The following is a 21839-nucleotide window of genomic DNA, read 5'->3' on the forward strand; positions in this document are numbered from 1 at the left end:
GGCAGCAGGATGAACTCAAGGGGGTAATAAGAATAGCTGGCTGAATGTCAGTGCACAAAATGTAGAATTGCAAGGGGAAAGGGGTTAATGAACATTCCCCAGAAGGTGTAAACTCTCCTTACCACTGGCTCCCCCATCCCTGAAGCTTCTTTTGGGTTCCATCTGTCAAACATGCAAAAGCCAGAGGTCCCATCTGCGTTATACTTTTGAAGCAGCATGATGCTACTTTAATCAGTCGTGAGTTCTTGGGAACATGGACTGATTGTGAAACAGTTCTAGGGACTGTGGCTCTATCAAGTGACTATGAGCCACCTGAAAACTTTCAGAACCCCTAACAAACTACAGCTCCCAGGATTCTTTAGGGGAAGCCATGACTATTTCAAGTGGTATGATTGTGCTTGCAGATTGGGTCCTGGTCCCACCCCTGAACCCAAATAGTTATCTGAAATTCATGCCGATTTTATGGTCTGAAACACAGCTGAATCCCTAAAAGCAAGAATAATTTCTTGTAACTGAATCACTCTGTCTACCCTTGCAAGATGTAAACTGACTTTGTAGCCCTGTAGTGTGCTGAATTATCATCACGAAAGCATTGTGCTTGTAGACCACTGGAAATTAAATACACCATTATGCCAAAGTCATATATCCACTATAGTCTGCCCTGGAATTTGAACTAGAGGAAAACAACGAGGTTTAAACATTTATTCTGAGGACACAGAATAAATCATTTGCATTGCAATGCTTTTTGGATGCTAACTGAAAACCAAAGGGCTTTAAATTAGGGGAGGATGCTGGCCCTACATTTAAAAATGAAAAGGGAAAGGTTAATTCTTTAAGGAAAAGACAAGCAGGGTCACCTTTTCAGTACAGACCTTATCTCAACGGGATAAGAATGGTTATATTTTGGGACCAGGCACTAACCTATATCAGCAAATGTTTACTGCTTATAAGTACATTATAGATTATGTCAATGTTATAACACCCAAAGCCTAATTTTACTGACACAATGTTCCACTGTCAGACTTCAGTTTTGACACTTCCAACAAGGTAGTTTTGAGGAACTACCTTGTGTATTCATACTTTGGAGAATGTAACTGAGAAAATCAGTAATTCTTAATTGCAGCATTTGCTAAGCAGATGCAGAGTTGACATATTTGCTTCACATCTATCTATCCCCATCCATCTAGTATAGTTCCAAGCATCTTCCTCAACCTTCTAACCCTCATTTTCCCCTCAACGTCTCCACTTTCTCTCATTAAAAGCTACCACTGGTGTCCAGAGTTTATTTAGACGAAAGGGTCAGGAAAAGGCTAAGAGTCCCTGACTGTAGGGATTTCACTATGTACTCTTTAACAAGGCCTGCCTTTTATCTTGTACTCTATTTTAGCTCCAAGCATAGAACTTTATTGCACCATGAACATGTTGTCCACTAAGAACAATATAAGTGGCAGACCTCTTCATTACAGCTTTAGGGACCAAAGCAGAGCACAGAACCATACAGTTGTTGTTTTGTTTAAAAGGAGGACTTTCTAAAATGAAAGAAATGTGAGCTTTGTAAAAAGAAAGTGAAAAATGGTCTGTATACACACATACAGTGTGATTGCAGTTCACAAAAGGGCTCCAAACCAGAGGCAGCACAGATATGCAAATTCACTCATAGCCAAATGTTGCCTGCTGGAAGGGAAGGGGCACTCCCACATGGACAACCTCTCTGCATCTCCACTGCCAGAGGAACAAGACATCCAGCTCTCCGGGCTACAAAATTAGTGGGGAAGCAGCAGAGGCAGATGAAGAAAGGAGAAACCTAGTTCCATTGACTATGGAAGGGAGGAGCAAAAAAGCTCCATTCTGGCTTTTTTTCTTCTGCTTGCATCTCTCTCTATCAGCCTCTCTCCTCCCTTCCGCAGCTGGGGTTTCTTCTTCCTCCAGAGAAGGATGGGAGCCAGGATATCTTCTTCCTCCATCTCCCTCTGCTGCAGCATGCAACTCATCTTTGCAACTGTTGCCCGGAATGCTGTGGCTACCGTCAGAGTTGAGCGGGTAGAACTGAATTTGCACAAGTAAAATGTGCGTAAGATTCAATTATACCGTTTGCGAAAGGATTTGTATGCACAATCAGCTCCATTTCATATGCTGCAGCAGTATAAGGTCTATATATTTGAAGAAATTACCACAAGGAGACATGTTTAATAGTTACAGCAGGAATTACATGCACTCCTGTTTCAGCAAAGTCAGCTTCTGAATACCATTGGATGGGGGTGGCAAAGAGCAAGAGAGGTGTTGGCTTAATGCCCTGCTTGGAGGCTTCCTGAAAGCACATGGCTGACCATTACTGGAAACAGGATGCTTGGCTACTTAAATCCTGGGTGTCACCAAGAATGGCTGTTCTTATATACAGTGGGAGGGTGGGGTGGGGTTTCCCCCCCAGGAGGGTAGTAGGAGATGGGTGATTGACTCAATGGGTATGGTAAGCCTGTTGACAACTGTTAATGACTGCAATTAGTCCTACAAGAAAAAGCAAGGGATAGTATGCAGATGATTAGCATATGTAATAAGACAGGAATCCAATACAGTGGTACCTCGGGTTACATATGCTTCAGGTTACATACGCTTCAGGTTACAGACTCCGCTAACCAAGAAATAGTACCTCAGGTTAAGAACTTTGCTTCAGGATGAGAACAGAAATCGTGCAGTGGCGGCATAGCGGCAGCAGGAGGCCCCATTAGCTAAAGTGGTGCTTCAGATTAAGAACAGTTTCAGGTTAAGAATGGACCTCCAGAATGAATTAAGTTCTTAACCCGAGGTACCACTGTATCTCTGTTAAGACCAGGTCTCTCCATAGTTTTCAGTTTAGTGATAAGTTGTAATTCAGCAACTTCTCTTTCACATCTGTTTCTGAAATTCTTTTGTAATAAGACAGCTGCTTTGAGATCCTGTATTGAATGTCCTGGGAGACTGAAGTGTTCTCCTACTGGCTTCTCTGTCTTGTGATTCCTGATGTCAGACTTATGTCCATTTATGAAGGTAGGGCGTAGGGTTTTGCCTGTTTGTCCAATATAGAGAGCTGAAGGGCACTGCTGGCATTTGATGGCATACACAATGTCAGAAGATGAGCAATTAAATAGGCCTGAGATGGCATGTTTGATGTTGTTGGGTCCTTTGGAGTTTGCCCATAGTGACCCTCTCATTCTATTTGCCTGCAGCAAACCCCAGCTCACTTTCCTACTTTATGCTACACAACCCCTTCTTGCTTGACCTGCCCCACTACTGCAAACCCAACTCACACACCTGCTTTGCTTCCTACTTGCTCACCCATGCCACTGCAATGCCCTCACTCTCAGCACTTTCACCATTGCAGGTCCAGCACATTCTTGCTCCAACCTCTTGCTGGAGGTCCCTCCCCCCATTGCTTGCCTGCTCTGTCCCCTCTGCCCCCCCCCCACTTGCTTGTCTCACTACTGCAAGTTCAGCTTGCTTGCCCCACTGCCTGCCTACCTGTGATGCTTCCTTCATCCTGGAACATGTGCTGTCTGTCACCACCAGTGTGACAGTGGACTGGTACAAATACAGCAGAGAGATAAATACTGTCATTTGCCAATGAATAATTGTGTAAAAGTGGCAAGAGAAGATCTTGGGGAAACTAAGAAAAGTGCAAGGCACTGAATATTGTCAGCATCAGCTACTCCAGCAGAAGTGATAATAGCAGACTATTAATGAGCACATACACAAATGCATTTTTAAATGAAGTGTCCTTGAAGCTCACTTTAATTTATCCTTCCCTGTCTCTTTATCACAGATGTATTATTTGGCTACTTTGAAATAAATTTGGGGGTAGCTCTCAGAGGTTCCTGGTTATCATTACTTTCTCTGAATAGAAATGAGAACAAAAGAAATGCAATTTAATATTGGATAATAAATTGTACCCATGTATGCAATCAAGAAAACAAGTATTGTATTTGGCAAAACCTATAAGAAAATAAATAAAAGTGCCTCCAGTTTCAGGACACCCAGGGCTCAGGCATTAAATGCTTCTCTTGCAAGCCTTTTTTAAAAAAAATATTTATTCATGCTAAACATTACATGAACCTATAGACATCTTGATCCTGAAACCAAGCAATCATATTGTTGCGCACCACTACAAGCACAGAGCAGTGAAAGATTCCAGGGGTTCCAGGCACTCACCACCCAGGGTACATTAACTCTCTGAGAAATTTAACTCACTGAAATAAAGGCTGATAAGTCATTGTAATAATTGCTGTTTCACTGGGGCTTTATATGTTTTTTATGTGAAAGAATTCCAAGTTGAAGTATTTCTTAAAACAGAGGGAGTATTTTCTTTTTCACAAGTAAGAGTCATTTGGATGGAGTCAGGAAGGATGTTAAGGACCCAAATTTGATTTTAGAACCAGATTGACAAATGATATTGGTTCAGGCAGGAAAGTTGCTTGTATGTCTACTATGCATTTGGACACCTCTTAAGTTAGCATAACCAATTTTGCATGATGGTTCCTGATGTCAAGGAGAAGGTTTTCACTGACGTTTGTACAGTGGTACCTCGGGTTACATATGCTTCAGGTTACATACGCTTCAGGTTACACACTCTGCTAACCCAGAAATAGTGCTTCAGGTTAAGAACTTTGCTTCAGGATGAGAACAGAAATTGTACTCCGGCGGCACGGCAGCAGCAGGAGGCCCCATTAGCTAAAGTGGTGCTTCAGATTAAGAACAGTTTCAGGTTAAGTAGGGACCTCCGGAACGAATTAAGTACTTAACCCGAGGTACCACTGTATATGACTGGATGGTGGGCTGAAACTTTCAAAACTGCACTGATTTTAACTACTGGTTTCAAAACCAATTCTTTAATTTCCTAGAAATCCCAAGCAAAGTGGGATACAAGGTTGCTAGTTATACAATGTGTTAAGTTTAAGTTTATTTTTTTTATAATCATATTTATTAAAATTTCCAATAATAACAGAATAGAAAAAATAGAAAAGATAAAGAAAAGAAAGAAAAAGAAAGACCAATTTTAAACCCTTATTTTCATAACCTTCTTTCTGGGACTCCCTCCTTCCCCTCCCGACTGTATTCCCCTTTCCCTACGTTGGTTCCACAAGTTCTCATTCCTAATTTAAACCTAATATGTTGTACCTATTGGCCAATTTAAATTACAATCCTAACATCACTCCTCATCTTTAACAAAATAAAGCAGAGATTTTCCCCCCAAGATCTGCCCCGTTTCCTTCCACGAATTCCCCCTTTTTTTTCCAAAACATGTTAAATCAAAATACCAAAGTTATATAGAAAGATAAAAGATAGAAGATAGAAGAAGATTCCAAAAGTTGGTTACATAGCCTTTGGATTCTAGAATTCCCCCTCCCTTCCCCGGTTTGGATTCCCCATGTCCATCAGTCTGTATGTTGTCGGCCTGGAGGTCTCAAGTCCACAGCCAAATTTTCCTCAATCCATCTTGCCGGTTTTCTTTGAATTTGCTTGTTTTGATAATGTTTAACTTCAAAAATCCAGTCTAATAGAGGCCTTTAATTTCCCTTGGTCATTGTTGCTCCTCCCATTGTTCTTTCCGTGGCGTAGTTGGTCCTTTGCTCTTTTGTTTCTTACTTTCTCAGGTTTCTGTCTTGTTCAGCTGCAGAACCATTCTTATTCCGAAATCTAGTATCTCTACAGAGGTTTGTTATTCAGGAACAAAAACTTACGTCCAGTTCCTACCTTGCTTCAATAGAAAGATTCTATTGTGTTGTCACCTCTGTAGACAAAACAATATTTCAGTTTTGCTACTTTCCCAGGAGCTAAAACCAGTACACATCCCGGAGTAGTTTTCCACGTACGCCACTTGTAATGTCCCAAAGCCCCTCTAGGGGGGTTGCAGTAACTTTGTGTCCTCTAATCCAAAAAGTCAAGTTGTTGTTTCTTCCCCCCCCGACATTTTGTATCCATATTTATGTCCAGTTGTAACAAAATTAACCAGCAAAATACTTGTAACAAAGTCCTCTTTGTATTCTCAAGATTTGACAGCTACTTTGACAGCTGTCAAACTCTCCATCTCTCTCCACCAGGTTCTCCGAATCGCCCCGGTTCCCAGGGGGGGGGGTTGCCTTTTCCCTCTCGCCCTCGACTTTTCTCCTCCAGCACAATTCTTGTAGTATCCCATCGTGGAATTGATATTTTTGCCAGCAATAAACTTCTGAATCGATCTTGGTTTCTCAGTCCTTGTTTTAGCATGTTTACAATCAGGGAGGGGACTGACTTCCTTTTTAGATCCCCCCCGCTCGTGCCGAATCCGAAAAAAATTCCTTTTTTTCTCCTTTTATACCCGGTTACCCAATTACTCACGGGTTGTTGTTAAATGTCCGAATTTCCAATGGAAGAAGCCAGCGCTCTCCGACGAATGGCATGCGGCTGCGCTCGGCAGGGGAAGCGATAGACTCACAGTACCACGCCGCTCCCTGGCACCCGATCCGTAGCCTTTAAAAAGGCTCCTTCACGAGTCGGGAGGGCGCTGACGGTACCAGCCGAGTCCCCATGTCCACGGGCTCCGTGCCTGTGGTTTTTGAGGGTCCCCGCGTCGCCGGCGCGGTAGGACCCAGCCCCTGCCGAGCAGACTCCCTCCGGAGCTCGGAGGGAGTCCGCCATTCGGCGATGGCGCCAACCCGGAAGTCGTTAAGTTTAAGTTTATAATCACACACACACTCTATATATTGTTCTTGCATATTACATGGGTTCAATATCTTTATGCATTTTTGTATTTTAAGATCATGCTTGTGGAAAAAATCATTTGAAGATTGTGTCTGTGTATGAATACACTTTAGGACTACATTTCGCTTATTAATTTTAGATAGCATTCCCCAGCCTATTAAATGGAAAGACAATATTGCGTGACAATACCACCTGCAGTGGAAGATTCATGCACAAAGCAGAGAAAGCTGCAAAAATGATACCTGCCCTGAATTAGAAGAGTCACCTTCAAACAGCTACTAATTCCTTTGCTCTCAGGCTATTACCCATGGCAATATGTCAATGCATGGCTGAGAGTCACTTCTGATTGTTCTTTTAGGTATGTCAATCACTGTTGTGAAACCAGACACTTTTTTTCTGAGGTTAACCTTGAACTTATTATGGAAGTTCTCTAGGCCAAATGGCCCCTTGGGAACATGTTCATAATGCCGAATTCATCTCTGCAATCTAAGCCAGCCGTTAACTACAAAGCTGTGTCAATTCTAATTCTTTTTAATGACACAAATGGGAATCAAACAATTCGTCACAATTTTGTCCCAGTTTGTGTAAGGTGCCGGAGGGTTTGATCTGGGGGATTTAGCAGAAGGACCTAGCCAACTTGCTTCCTGCACCACAAGTGAAACTCATGGGTAGAGAGTACTCTTTTTGACCTTTGAGGTCAAAAGCCTCTTCCCACATATATCACCCCTGAGGTCACTCTTTAGCAGATTTCCCTTCTCCAACTACCTCTGCCAAGTATCTTTTCAGTGGTGGCACCCCAATTGTGGAATGTGTTCTCCCCATTGAGGCTCATCTGGCACCATCTTTATACTCTTTTTGCTGCCAACTGAAGCTCTCTTTTTATATTTTCATACTTTTTATATCTGTGCCTTTTTTATTCTGCTTTTACTGATGCTGTGTTTATATTATTCTACTGTTTTACTTGAGAGCTAGTGTGCTGTAGTGGTTTAGAGCGATAGACTCATAATCTGGGGAACCGGGTTTGCGTCTCCGCTCCTCCACATGCAGCTGCTGGGTGACCTTGGGCTAGTCACACTTCTTTGAAGTCTCTCAGCCCCACTCACCTCACAGAGGTGTTTGTTGTGGGGGAGGTAGGGAAAGGAGAATGTTAGCCACTTTGAGACTCCTTTGGGTACTGATAAAGCGGGATATCAAATCCAAAATCTACTGTTGTGATTTTCACATACAGACAAGGTTCACATACAGACAGCTGAGCTAGGCAGCTGCAGTTCAAAGGGCTCCATAATTTAGAGGTGCTGAAAATTTCAGAGAGTGATGGTCTCCCTGTTAGCATTTCACTCCTCCATTGCTGGATGTGTGATTGTTACATCACATGTCTGTGTTTACTTTCTAGGCCTTTTATTAAGATGTTTCCTATGGTTCAAAAGATGGCACGGCAGACAATAAAACAGGTGTGGCTAAACTGTGACTGTTCAAATGTTGATGAACCACAACTTCCATTGCCCCTGATCACCATGCTGAGTGAAGTTGATGGAAGTTGGAAGTCCAAAACAGATAAAACAGTGCACAAAAAGAACAATGACAGATGAAAGGATACGGTGGGGACATGATTCAGTGCACATTAATACGTATGAGCATCAAATATTCCTTTTTCTTGGGGCTCTATCCTAATATTTCCAAGAGTTAATAAGCAAGGAGTTTAAGGATTCAGAACTGCATAATAAGGGCTCCCTAGGCCACCACTAGTCTATTTCAAATTTGATATCATGTAACTTCATCCCTTCACTCCCAGTATAACTGCATTTACAGAAACTAGGCTATACGGAAAATAAATAAGAAATAATAAAAAGACCTCAAACTAAGCTTGAAAGAACAAGCAGTAACACAATTACTGAGAGAAGTGCTACTGACAAACACAGAGGAATGCCAGAGTCAACTGTACATGCTAATCATGTTCCTGTCAGATTTTTCTTTCTACAATGCCTGTCTTGGGAATAAGAGTTGCAGATTCAGCAAGCGAAACCTTCAACCTGTCCTGATCTTCAGTTTCAGGGAAAGTGTACTCAAGCAAGTCCTTAAGCGTGGCATTTAGTCTTTCCACCTGCTAGCCAGATGAAGTTAGGGGCTAGAATTCTATTCCTCTGCCCAGACAACCTTAGCTGATTCCCACATTTTCTCACAACCTAAGATATTATACAACCAATTTTCATACCAAGGATATTGTACAACCAATTTTTGTTATCGTGTGTGAAATCTGAGGTGCTTTCTATATACCTTATTGGCTCACGAGCTGTAGCCCACTGCTACATATGCAGGCCCATAATGCTGCAGAGAACAGACTTTCACAGCTGCATAAATGGGTCTTTACCATGAATGTCAATTTGTTAGGGTTTTAGTTTTGGTTTAAATGTATTTGCTGTTGGGTTTTTTTGCATTTTTAATTATTTTATGTGTAAATCACCTTGAATTGGTGGCTTTGAAGGTGATTAAATAATTTATTTGTTGTAACATTGAGAGCCAGTGTGGTGTAGTGGTTAAGAGCGGTAGTCTCGTAATCTGGGGATCCGGGTTCGCGTCTCCGCTCCTCCACATGCTGCTGCTGGGTGACCTTGGGCCAGTCACACTTCTCTGAAGTCTCTCAGCCCCACTCACCTCACAGAGTGTTTGTTGTGGGGGAGGAAGGGAAAGGAGAATGTTAGCCGCTTTGAGACTCCTTAAAGGGAGTGAAAGGCGGGATATCAAATCCAAACTCTTCTTCTTCTAACAACAACAACTCCTCTCATCATCTCTGACCATTGGTGATGCTGACTGGGGCTGATGGATGGGGAGTCCAACAACATCTGGAGGGCCACAGCTCCACACACTTCCACCCCCAGCCATCATGATGTGTATGTCTAACTCACAGCAATATATTTGCAGCTCCCCAGCAGCAAGTATGAAGATTCTTTTAATTATGATAAAAGCTGATGACATCATTTGATGCAGATTACTGATGTCTTTACAGAAGCTAAATGGAAAAAAGAAAGGTATGCACAAGGCACCACCAACTGAACGTGGTGGGCCCTCGTGGAGCTCTTTCCAGGCTACCTGTGATTTTTCTCCAAAATTGCACTGGAGAAAGTGAATAAGACTGCAAAAATCCAGTTCACCCTTCAATGAATACTGGAATATTATGGAATTGCAGAGGGACCTCTTCTGCTTGCTAGATATCAGCAGACAGCTCCATTTTGTGAATATTTTCAGATTGTTAAGAATGTGGCCAGTTGCTCACAATCATTTAATATTTATAAAGCACCTACAGTATGCTAGTAGTACAATATAAATGAGTTGTAGGCTAATGCTCCCAACTTTAGGGTGACCCTTTAGGACGACCTTTCAATATGATTCATTCCAGCTATTTCGGTGCAGAAGCAATTCCAATATATGAGTTAATGACATTTCTAGAAAGCTCAACACCAAGGAGCAGTCTCTGTTGAGAAGGGGAGGAAGTGACAGCTTCGGTAGAAACCACCATGTTTAGCAAAAAAACTTTTTAGTGGATAAGCTATAAGACATTGTAAGACAATAAGCAGTGGTACACCTAAATTTCTGTTTCACATACTGACCATAGATTCTTGGTCAAAAGTAAAAAAGAGACACATTAACCTGAATGCTTCCTCAAAATGATATATAATTAGGGATGTTCTAGAGCTCTCAGGGTATTGGCTGGACAGTAGGAAATCCTTTCACAATAAAGCTTCCATATTTTGTTACTGAAAACAAGGTTCTACAGTTACCTCTATCTGATTCCTAGATCTACTAGTAATAGTTTTACTATGCCTATAACTATTTATATCAATGGTTGTCAAGGAAGCCAGGTATCAGGCATAAATGTGGAACTTATGTACAATACATTCTGACTGTCAGGAGTGCATGCAGGAGCCAGGCCCTGTGACCAGTAGGGCTTCGCAGGATTGGTGCTTTGCTAAGTTTGTTCTGAAGAGGCAAGGCGCAGCCGCACAGGTGAGGCCAATTGGTAACTCACAGCACCTGGTGGCAAGAGCCGGGAAGGGATATAAGGTCAGCATTTCCCTTTGGCTGTTTGCCACAGCAACACACATCCTGACTTGCTGCGTTTGGCTTCTTGACTCCTGGTTTCATGACCCTTGGACCCTTGGCTTCCTGACTCCTGGCTTCCAGACTCCCATTTCTGCTCCCACCCTGCCGTCTTGCCCCAGGTCCCGACGTCCTCAGACGGGACTTCAACCACCCATAAACTGGACCGTGACACTGACTCTATACAAGGAGAAAACAAACCACCCCAAGAAAGGAGCTGATGGACTTTACACAATATTATTTTTGTAACCCATAGAATAACATACCGTATTTTTCGCCCTATAGGATGCACTGTCCCATAAGGCGCACCTAGTTTTTTTGGGGGGAAATAAAAGAAAAAAAAATTATTTTCCCCCCCCCCCAGGTGCGGGGCTGGGGCGGGGGAAGCCTGAGCTTCCCCCGACCCCAGCCCCCAGAACAGGCAACTCTCCGCAAGCCGCAGGAGCCCAGCGCCGGGCTCCCGCACCTTGCGGAGAACTGCGCGAAGTCTGGGTGCGCTGAGCTCAGCGCGCCAGGCTTCAGCATGCAGGCAACTCTCCGCAAGCCGCGGGAGCCCAGCGCCGGGCTCCTGAGCTTTGCGGAGAGCTGCACAAAGCCTGCATTCGCCTCATAGGACGCACACACATTTCCCCTTCATTTTTGGAGGGGAAAAAGTGCGTCCTATAGGGCGAAAAATACAGTAATTTGGCAGGAGATGTTGTTTCATGGAAAGCTGAACACTTGACCTTATTGCATTAACCATGAAAAACGGTGCAAGACTAGAATTAAAAATACAACTACTACTGAGAACTTCTGCCCAAACTGATTAAAACAACTTTGGAAAAAAACCACACATTTTTTCTTGTTCAGTATACAACATGCTGTGCTATGTGCTGTACCTTTGCTTCCACAAGATACATTAACTGAGATAGAAGCTGCAACCACGCTACTCTCAACACCTCTCAAACACAACCTTCGCAATCTTCAACATACCATATGTATGTTGATTGTGAACTAGTTTTATGACTAGTGGTGCACAAATATTTTTTATAATAAACAAGCAAATGTACAAACCTCAATCTGAAACATCCCCTCCATCCGTACCCACACAACACAGCTAATGCCTAGCCAACCATTTGCCACAAAAATCACTGAATGCATTAACCATAATTTGCAACCAGAGCATTAAGGGCAGTATAGTATCAAGGAAACTGCAACATAAACACTCCCTCCCTGTCTCCCACTCACGTAAGGCCTTACTCTATACCAAGTCTCTCACACAGGGTAGGAACCTTCAAGCTAAAGTAAAATGGTTGAGTAGAAGTGGCTTAACAGGCCACAAAGAGGTGCGTAAGGGATTGTTAGAGGTCAGACATGACAGACATGTATAGGACAATGCTGCAGTCGGTGGAAAAAAATGGTATTGAAGTGTTGCAGATCTGCCTTTCTTTGCTCAAGGTGACAGGACATGAAGATGTGCTACTGCAACAAATCAGAACTCAAAATTTACTGGTGTCACGTTCCCTCCTTGGGCCCTTGAAACAAAGTCACATTGTCAGATTCTGAGGGTAGCTTTCTCATTGAACTTCCAGAAATAAAACAGGAACAGATGTATCCTTCATCAGCAGTAGCTCAGGGGTGAGCATCCATATACAGAGAAGATGTCCCAGAGCATACAAAGGATTCTTGAAAGGTTCAAGAGCACTTGATAAAAAAGCTAATTCACTTTCCCAAATTTGGTTTTCTGCTGAACAGCAAATCATAAGCATCTGCTCTGTTTATCTGCTCTACAGTGTCCTGCATGGAAGCAATTTGTCCAACCATTTGACTATATGAAGTTTGTGAGCAAATTGACTGCCATCTGGATAGAAAATCAACCTGGAAAGAACTTAAGCTTCTTAAAAGCATGGTACTCTCCAGATTTTTCAGACTACAAGTCTCCTCATCCCTGATCACTGGGTAGGCTGGCTGGGGTGGATGAGAGTTGTAGGCCAAAATATCTGGAAGGCACCACATTGGCTAGGATGAGTGGCAGAAGCCATCATGAGCAAAATACTAGTAAAGCCACCTCAAACAATGGAAGAAATTCTCTCTTGAAGTTGTGAAATGAAGAGAAAGGAAGCAACTCTGAAGGAAAAGATTGCAGTTTTAATTAATTAAATAATCTATTGTGTATGGATTCTGTGTTTTAAATAATAATGAAGCCTCAATTTCCCTCAAAATGCAGTCCTCAGCAGGAAGATTCATCTAGGTCAATATTTGTCTGCTGCTTAATATGTGAAACATCCTGAAGTCATCTCTTTCAATTTTTTTAAGTGAGAGTATTTTCTGACATATGATCCTTCCCCTTTGCCATTTCTTCTAATTATAATCTGTTTTCACTTCCTCCTAACACATGGAGTGGTTTGAAATTTCCTTAATTAGCAGAGCAATTTGCTAAATTTTGTTTCTACCTTTTTACGGGATTTTAATCAAGTTTAGCATGGAACTGATTTGATATGGCATACAAATTACTGCCACAACCTTCAGATGCCTCTGTCTTCAGATGCCAAGTTTCTAAACATTTTCATACAAACTGGAAATCCCCCCCCCCCGGCTGCTTCAAATCATTTCCCTGTCCAGAGTATGACTACTTGGGTGTGGCTTTTGTCACTCAAACCTTGTAACTGGGATGGGTGAGTCATGTGGCACCTCTTAAGACCATAATTGGTCCCCAAGCCTCTAGTTCAGGCATAGGCAAACTCTGCCCTCCAAATGTTTTGGGACTACAACTCCCATCATCCCTGACCACTGGTCCTGTTAGCTAGGGATGGTGGGAGTTGTAGTCCCAAAACATCTGGAGGGCCGAGTTTGCCTATGCCCGCTCTAGTTGTTGATTCTTCAATTATATACAATTATGAACAGGGTGAACAGACAACAAAACAGCCTTTGGATTATGATGGCATTTTGTTTTACTTTACCTTCAGCTCATCTGCATCATAGAAGTCTATGCGCACTGCAGGCACCATCCAGGTCTGGAAGAGAGTTGCCAGGATCTGTTTTGCAATGGCATCTGCAATGAGGTGGAAGTGAAGAGGGTTCCGTCTGATGGAAACAAAAGAGAAGGAAATAACACTGGTAAGAGCTTCGAGCTCTGTTTATAAAAGGAGCTCTCCCCATTTACAACCCATACTCTTTTATAATAGGTGTGTGCAGCTGTATAATGAGCTGGGATTATATATATATATATATATATATATATATATATGTATGTGTGTGTGTGTGTGTATTCCATTTTAGTTCGGTTGTGGTCTAAAGCTCTCTCATGCATTTGCTCCTTCAAAGGCTATTAATTCTCTCTCTCTTTCTTTTGTGTACTGAAAGTGCTAGTCTGATTTGCTTTGAAGTTTCTGAATTACCTTGTGCCGACTTGGTGTAATAAGAATGTCTCTCCCCCACCTCCCGAAAAAATAGAAGAATAGAGGATAAAGATTATTATTTTTTTGGTCAATAACCAACACTGTCACGTCTATGCACTTAGTGACAAACTTACTTCTAGAGTAGCATGGAGATCTCTTATGTGACCCTTATGTCCCTTGGGATATGATGGAATTATAAACATCAGGTTTGCACTCCCTTGTATGCTTCCCTTTTCAGGAGAAGCAGAACATTCCACAGCCAATCTCAAAAGGAACAGATGGGAAGAGATAAACCTGTGTCTGAAATGCACCACTGCAGGCAAGGGCTCAGATGACTGAATACTACTTACACCCTGAAAACAACCACCACCGCCTTGCACAGTTCTAGCCTATTGTTCTTCCTGACATATTACTACTACTACTACTACTACTACTATTATTATTTATACCCTGCTCATCTGGCTGGGTTTCCCCAGCCACTCTGGGCAGCTTCCAGAAAAATATAAAAACATAATAATACATCAACCATTAAAAACCTCCTGATACTAGTTTTAAGCATGCAGATTTGGTTCCTCTCTGCTCTTCGAGAACTAGACCTTAGTCAATCTGTGTGATTAAGTTGCATGGTAGGACGAATAATGCAAATTATCTACCATTGTGCAACTTCCTACTAAGCATGGAAGAACAGAAAGAAAAAGCCACTAAAACAGCAGATGGTCCAATTAGCCTTTAGCATCCTTCTCAAACCTTTTCCAGTCTTCTGAATGGCACAATGTGCCCTCATTTACTTGGAATTTATAAAGTTAAATAGTTGTATCTGTCGAGTGCCATTCTTCATCCATGATGGGATGCTTTATAAGGTGCTGCAATAAGTGTGTGTTTGGCATGATTGCGTAATCCTAGTACACTTTAATTTGGTTGACCCAAAGTATTGCTCTCTTTCCTAATGTCTAACTCAATATAGTAATTTAGAAATGTCTGTCTGGTCCTTTTTGGTTCCTCCTTAAGTGTTCTATAGACATTTAAAAGCAAACAATGAATAAAGTCAACTAGAAACAAATGGGGGCAAGGAAAACAGAGAACCATTATGACAGTATTCACCATCAGGAGTGCATATCTTCAGTATTCAGGATGTAAAGAACATAAGCAAAGGTTCACAGATCTTCAGTGAGCATGTGAACTACAAGCAAAAAGATGCTTCCTCACTGATATCAATGCACATTGAAAGCACTTTTTTGAAGCTGAAATGAACAAGGCAGTTCCTTGGGGCCACAGAGCTCTGCATATGCACTGCAACCCTACATGTGTTCATATAGCCATTGTAAGAGAGCCAAGAGGGTTATTTTTGTTGCAAGCTCTAATTTTGCAACAACAGCCAATTCCAATAGTTGTTTTGCGTGACCCTAAAGGTTCTACCAAATTCAAGTGCTTTGACCAAAGTGTTGGATACAGACACAGAAAACACAGTAATAAAGTCAAAGAGACACAAGAAAAACCCACAATTCGAACCTTCCTCCTTCCTCCTTCCTTCCACACGAAAGGGTGTGTGTGTGGAGAGATCTCAGTGCAAACCACATTATTACTATGATGCATATGACAAAGTATTTAGATTTGGCTGAGTGTTTCAAAAACCTCTATAGTCCAACCACTGTTGTCCATGTGCTGGTAACCTCCAGATTGCATTACTGCAGCATGCTCTATGAGGTTGACCCAGAAGCTGCAACTAATGTAAAATCTGGTAGCTTGGCTGCTCACTGGGCACATATTATGCTGCTGCTGAAAGAATTACACTGGCTGTCAACTAGGTACTGGGCTAAATTCAAGGGGCTGGTACTGGTGAAGTCCTATACAGCTTGGGACCAGGATACCTAATAGATCAAATCTTTTATATACCCAGCCAATCACTGTGAGCTGCAAGAGAACATTTTGCAGACACCATCTTCTCAGGGGGGCTGTTCTGCATAATGTCTGAATCAGGCCTTTAGTGTGGATTAGATCATCACAGATCAGACAGGGACCATCTCTATTGCCTTTTCAGTGCCTGCAGAAGACCTTCCCCTTTCAGCAAGTCTTTGAAGTGGAGGCTTTTATCTCAGTCAAGCATCGAGAATGGATTTCAAGCTGTTTTTATACATGCAATCGTTTTAACAGTTTTTATATTTGCAATTGTTTTACAGATGCTTTCTTCTATTGTGAAATTACTTTGAGATGCTTCATAGGAAGCAATTCATAAGTGAAATAAATAAGAGCGATAACTAGATGGAACAGACCAAGCCAGCAGCCCAATGTCCCTCTATGGGTAACCTCAGGGAATGGCAGCTTTTGCTGACCAACAGGTATGAATTGAGTGCCATGTCATTAAAGAGAATTCAGGCATTTCACCAAGACTGCAGAAAAGAGAATGTCATTAAGTTGGAAATGTTACATACTCTCATAGGAGAGATTAGAAAAAAAACATTTCACTTGAAGACAAAAGGTCAGGAGAAACAAAGTACAAAAATCAGTGAATTGGAAAACACAAGTATTAGAGTGCAAGGCCCTCAATTCCTTCCTTCAAAGAGGGAAAACAGCTAAGGATTATGTGTAACCTCTTGGGAATATGGCTGCACAACAAACACTGTCAAAAATAGAAGAGGAAGGGGGGAAAACCCAGATCTTTTGCTGGTGTCAGTCAGTGAAGTTGTATTGATTTGTTCCAATTGAGGAGTTGATATTATGGAGTTCTAAAAGTAGAGCACACCACAAATATGTGGTATTTTTGCTTCCAAAAATCTGGAACACAATATTGTTATTGGCAGTTGTCTGCCATTGGCAGAAGCATGTCTGCACAGCTCTCTCCGAATGTGACCTTGTCTCTGAATCCCTTGAATAATTATGTGCAACTCTATATTCATCTAAACCAATTAAAACTTAAAGATCAGACTCAAGAACACTAACAAAAAGCCTGATCAAAACACTTGAGGTATTTGTTTTAAAAAGGATTTCTACCTACACAGCAGGTAAGCAAAAAGCAGGAACATTATTTTTGCACCATATATATATTTGCTACCCTGCAGATGCTTTAAAATTAGCCCAGATTAGCAACCACTTCATATATTCTGGAGGTTTCCTGGGGGAAGTTTTGCGACAACTTGTTGGTAAATAAGAAATGGTTCTTTGGTTATCAAACAATTACACTGCAACCTTATACTCCCTTAAACTGAGAGTAAGCCCCATTGAATTGTAAATGTCATTCATTCACTCATTTATTAAATTTACATTTCACCTTTTAGTGATTGTCTTCAAAACTCAGAAAGACAATTAAAAACACAATGTTAAACTGGCTTAAAACTGGTTTAAAACCAGTTTAAAACCAGTTTGAACCTGGTTTAAAACTGGGTGACAACAGGAAAAACCTGTCAAAAAGGCTTTACATAACAATGATGTTTTCAGCTCTCCTAAAAGGAAACAAGTGTTGTTGTCAGGCAAGCTTTCTGGGAGGCAAGAATTGCACAGCATCAAGCAATTACTGAAAAATCCCTTCTCCTGGTGGAGGATAGTTTTGCACATGATGCTACTCTGACATATCTTAAAGCACAGGTAAGCAACAAGGTGCTTTGCTGATGTTGCTGGACTTCAATTCCCATCAGATCTAGCTGGCAAAGCCAATGGTCAGAAGCACTGGAAGCTGTAGTCAAACAATCTCAACAGATTCACTAGTCCATCGCCCCTAATCAGAATTTAAACTTTTAAAAAGAGCAACATAAAATTGTGCCTTTGGAATGCTTTGTTTTGTTTTGTTTTGTTTGGATACTGCATTAGCAAGAACATATTTCAAGGTGACTTCTCCCCACCTGCCTCTCTCGCTTTCTCTCTCCCTCTTTTGGAAGATTGAAATCCTAAAGGTACCAAACAGAAATAGAAACTCTCCAGATAAAATGTTGTGGGAGATCATGCAGTTGTACTTGTTTTCTAGGCCTTTCAAGATAATTTATTCATATAATTCTTATCAGGGGGAAAAATGAAATGTTAAGATAAGAACAACAAAAGACTCCCATCACCTAAAAACCATCGGGGAGTTAAGTATCAAGTATGCTAAATATTAACAAATGAAATTAGCCACATAAAATGGAAAGCAAATTGGGAAATAAAGATGTTATTGATGTTTCTGGCTGATTTCTTAGTCCCTGAACAGATGGAATGTAAATGGCGGTCTGTGGATGAGTTTCCTACAAGGATATAAATAAATAATTGTATTTCTGCACAAGCACCACTTTCAAGGTTTTTGATAATGGTGCAAATTGAGTAAACTTTGAAATAGGGCAAGATAGAGCCACAGATATGAACAATTATAAATTCAATCCATACAAGTCAGTGAGGAGTACTACTAAATGTATTACATATGTGTTCCAAATGTTTAGCTGTCATGGGTGAGCAAACCTAATTGGCACAAAATGCCATAACATCCCATTTCCTTTCCTTATTCTTAATACAAATATACACAAGAATTGTAATGGTCATCATGTTGGACAGCGTGAGAAGTCGGGTCTTCCAAGCTGGATGAGCAATAGCTCTGAAATTATCAACTACAATATCTTCATAAATCACAATCTAGAGTGCCATGCAATTTTAAAACAATGGCTTTCAGGCTAACACTTTACCCTTAAAAATATTTGCCTGCATTTCTAGATTAGAATAAACTGCAAGTTCTTGAGACACACCCATGTTGTTGTATCTTTTCTGGGAACCTAGGGGATGAATATTGAGCCCTATGACACTGAACTGCCCCCTGCCAAGTCCTGATCCTGTACCACACAGCATGAGAGAACTTTATACGTTCACTTTTGAATTAAGGGACAGGGAAATCAGAAATATTTGCCTAACAGTGGAAAAGGTGAGAACTCTAATGCATTTGCACCATTAATTTTAAATGAAGAAAACATACGGAATAGGTTGCAACAGTTGTAACACTTAAAGGCTACGGATGTCCCAGGAGCATTTGCAAAATGGATTTAGAGAGGATCTATTATAAACCACCACCTACTGGCAGAATGAATGGTTTGAACTCTAAATTCCTTTCATATCACAGTGATGCTATTGTTCTCCTTATCAGCTAAAGGCGCTGCTAAATCACCAGCAGTAAGAATCATGGTTAGCAACCAAAACAACCTACAGAAACAGGTAGGTAGCCTTTCTCTCTTGAGCCATAAACTGTGTAAGCCTTTTGAAGCAAATCTATTCCATTAGTCTGTGCTAATTATTTGCAATTTACATAATAATTGTAATGTGCAATGGGCTTTTCATTATAAATCATTATAATACTCAGTTTGAAGATAGTCTTGTGACCTCTTGAAGTTCATAGAGGTTTCCATGTCCAGGAGATTAGCCAGTTGTGTGCTTTGGACATAGGTGCATTCCTTCTTGAAAGAACAGGTTCAAAGTTTGGGGGACACCCCTAAATAATTCTTTGTCATTTGAGCCTCAGGCAGCCTCTGTGGCTAGGAGTGCCTTTGACCACTTACTGCTAGCACACCAACTACAGGTGCCATTGAATTGGGATAGCCTGGCCACGTTTATTCATGCATTGGTAACCTCAATGTGGGGCTGCTATTGAGGCCTAGTCTGGAGGCTTCAGCTGGTGCAGAGTTCTGCTGTTAAGATGGTTGATGGTGTTTAGGAGCTTCCAATGGTTGCGAGATGCTACCAGGGTCATGTTCAAGGTTCTTGTACAGTATTAATTTACAATTAATAAATTGTAATAACTTGAGTCCCGGATATCTTAAGAACTTCCTGGTTCCTTGTATCTATGGCCAATCACTGAAATCTTCCCTAGTGGTTCCCTGTGACTAAGATGCATGGTTCATAACCACCAGAAGCTGTGCATTTAGTACTGTGGGTGGAGTGCATGGCGTGGTTCACTGCAGCTTATTCGTGTAAGGGGTTAGAACTATGGTTTACTATTCTATTCAAATCAGGCCCATGTCTGACAATGACTATGGTAAGTTCACATGTGCATTTTTCCTTTCCCAATGACTGCAACAGCTATCGCAGGCTCAATATCACAGGTACACAGAACTCCTTGCTAAGCTTCCAAGAAAGCAACATATACATTTAGATAAGAAAAATCCAGTAGCCTCACTAAGTAAGGACATATTGTGTGACTTATGGGCATGAGTGAATCAGGGGGATCACAATGACATGCTAAAGGTACTAGGCAAGGTGTGCAGAAAGACAACTGGGAAACAGATACCTCAGTTAGAAAAGAGTTTGCATCAGGTGGGCTGGGAGATGGTATAGGCAGATCTCTGCAGAGATAAAACTGAAAGGACTACAAATCCACCCCTTACAGAAAATGATGCATCACAGTCTGAAACAGTATTTTCTGCAGTGGGAGGAGGAGGACAATGCCAAACCTACATCTCAGAGCACACCAGGATTCTTATTCTTGGAAGAGAAGCTGCAAAGAAATCTGTGGATGAGGAGAGGATATACACATTAAAACTGGATATAGCACAGATATACACAGAGAGGATAGGCTAGCCCTACGGATAATTCACTGGAAAGATAAAAACAAAGAAAGAACAGAGGATGAGTTAGTGCTGTTCTGTGCTACACGAGGTCCAGTCCTGGTGGCACACTTACAAATGCTAGCCTAGTTTGTATTGGGGAAATATCTGCATCACTTCAGAGACCGGAGATTGATGAGGGGTTGTTCAAGCTTCCATCTATGCAGCAGTACCAATGAATATTTATTGCAGCTTGCAAGCACTCGAGAGCTATTCTATTTCTCCTGCTCAGTTGTGTCAAACTGACTTAAAAGTGCTAAGGATTTCTACAGAGTGGGCACATACGTTTGCACATCTAGAGATACTAAACTTCTTTTTTTCATCTGAAACCTCAAGTGCGATTTTGAAACATTTTGCTGGGGCAAAGCAAAACAAAGATGCAGACGTTATCTACTGCAGCTTTTGGAATGATAAATAAATAAAAGTGGGAGGAGGAACATAATTCAAATACTGAGAGAGGTTCTGAATTATATAAACTATGTTTCTAGAATATGTGTGGTTGTAGAGATTGCAGCCCATGGAATTTTACTGTATGACAGTGGATACCGGCTACTACTTGTGCAGTCACTTGTGTGGTACACTCCTTGTAAGACTCTGTTGGAGTTCACCTCAGCCCTGGCAGATCCCACAATGCCATTCCCTTCAAAAGTGAGAAGAGACCCAGCTGCAAGTTAAGGAGAACCTGGAAGACTCATAAAAGCAACCCCAACAGGTGGTACAGGGAAAAGAGTACCAGATAAGGTTTGTGATTTATTTTTCTAGTTGTTGTGTGGTTTTTTCAATATGTCTTCGTTGCTAATGTTGGGCCTGCTTATCAGACCTAGAATTCATAATCAGAAGAGCCATTTTGGAATATATATATATATATATATATATATATATATATATATGCTGGTACAATCAAATCTCAGTTCTCAAATGGCTCCGTTTTTGAACGTTTTGGTTCCTGAACGCCAAAACCCCAGAAGTAAATGCTCCGGTTTTCAAACGTTCCTCAGAACTTGAATGCCAATGCAGCTTGAGTGCAAAAAGCTCTTGCAACCAATCACAAGCCATGCCTCAGTTGTCGAACATTTCGGAAGTTGAACGGTCTTCCGGAATGGATTACGTT

General features: G+C 41.4%; 1 protein-coding gene across 1 annotated transcript in view; it reads right to left on the minus strand.

The window, feature by feature from the left end:
- LARGE1 (LARGE xylosyl- and glucuronyltransferase 1) overlaps positions 1 to 21839 on the minus strand; it is a 345951-nt gene that overhangs the window by 144503 nt on the left and 179609 nt on the right. Inside the window, exon 5 of the mRNA XM_081210986.1 lies at positions 13746 to 13869. Within this exon, the coding sequence (XP_081067112.1) occupies positions 13746 to 13869 (124 nt within the window). The remainder of the gene's footprint in view (positions 1 to 13745; positions 13870 to 21839) is intronic.

Source organism: Podarcis bocagei, assembly GCF_964188305.1.
Source record: "Podarcis bocagei genome assembly, chromosome: 10".
NCBI classification, from domain to species: domain Eukaryota; kingdom Metazoa; phylum Chordata; class Lepidosauria; order Squamata; family Lacertidae; genus Podarcis; species Podarcis bocagei.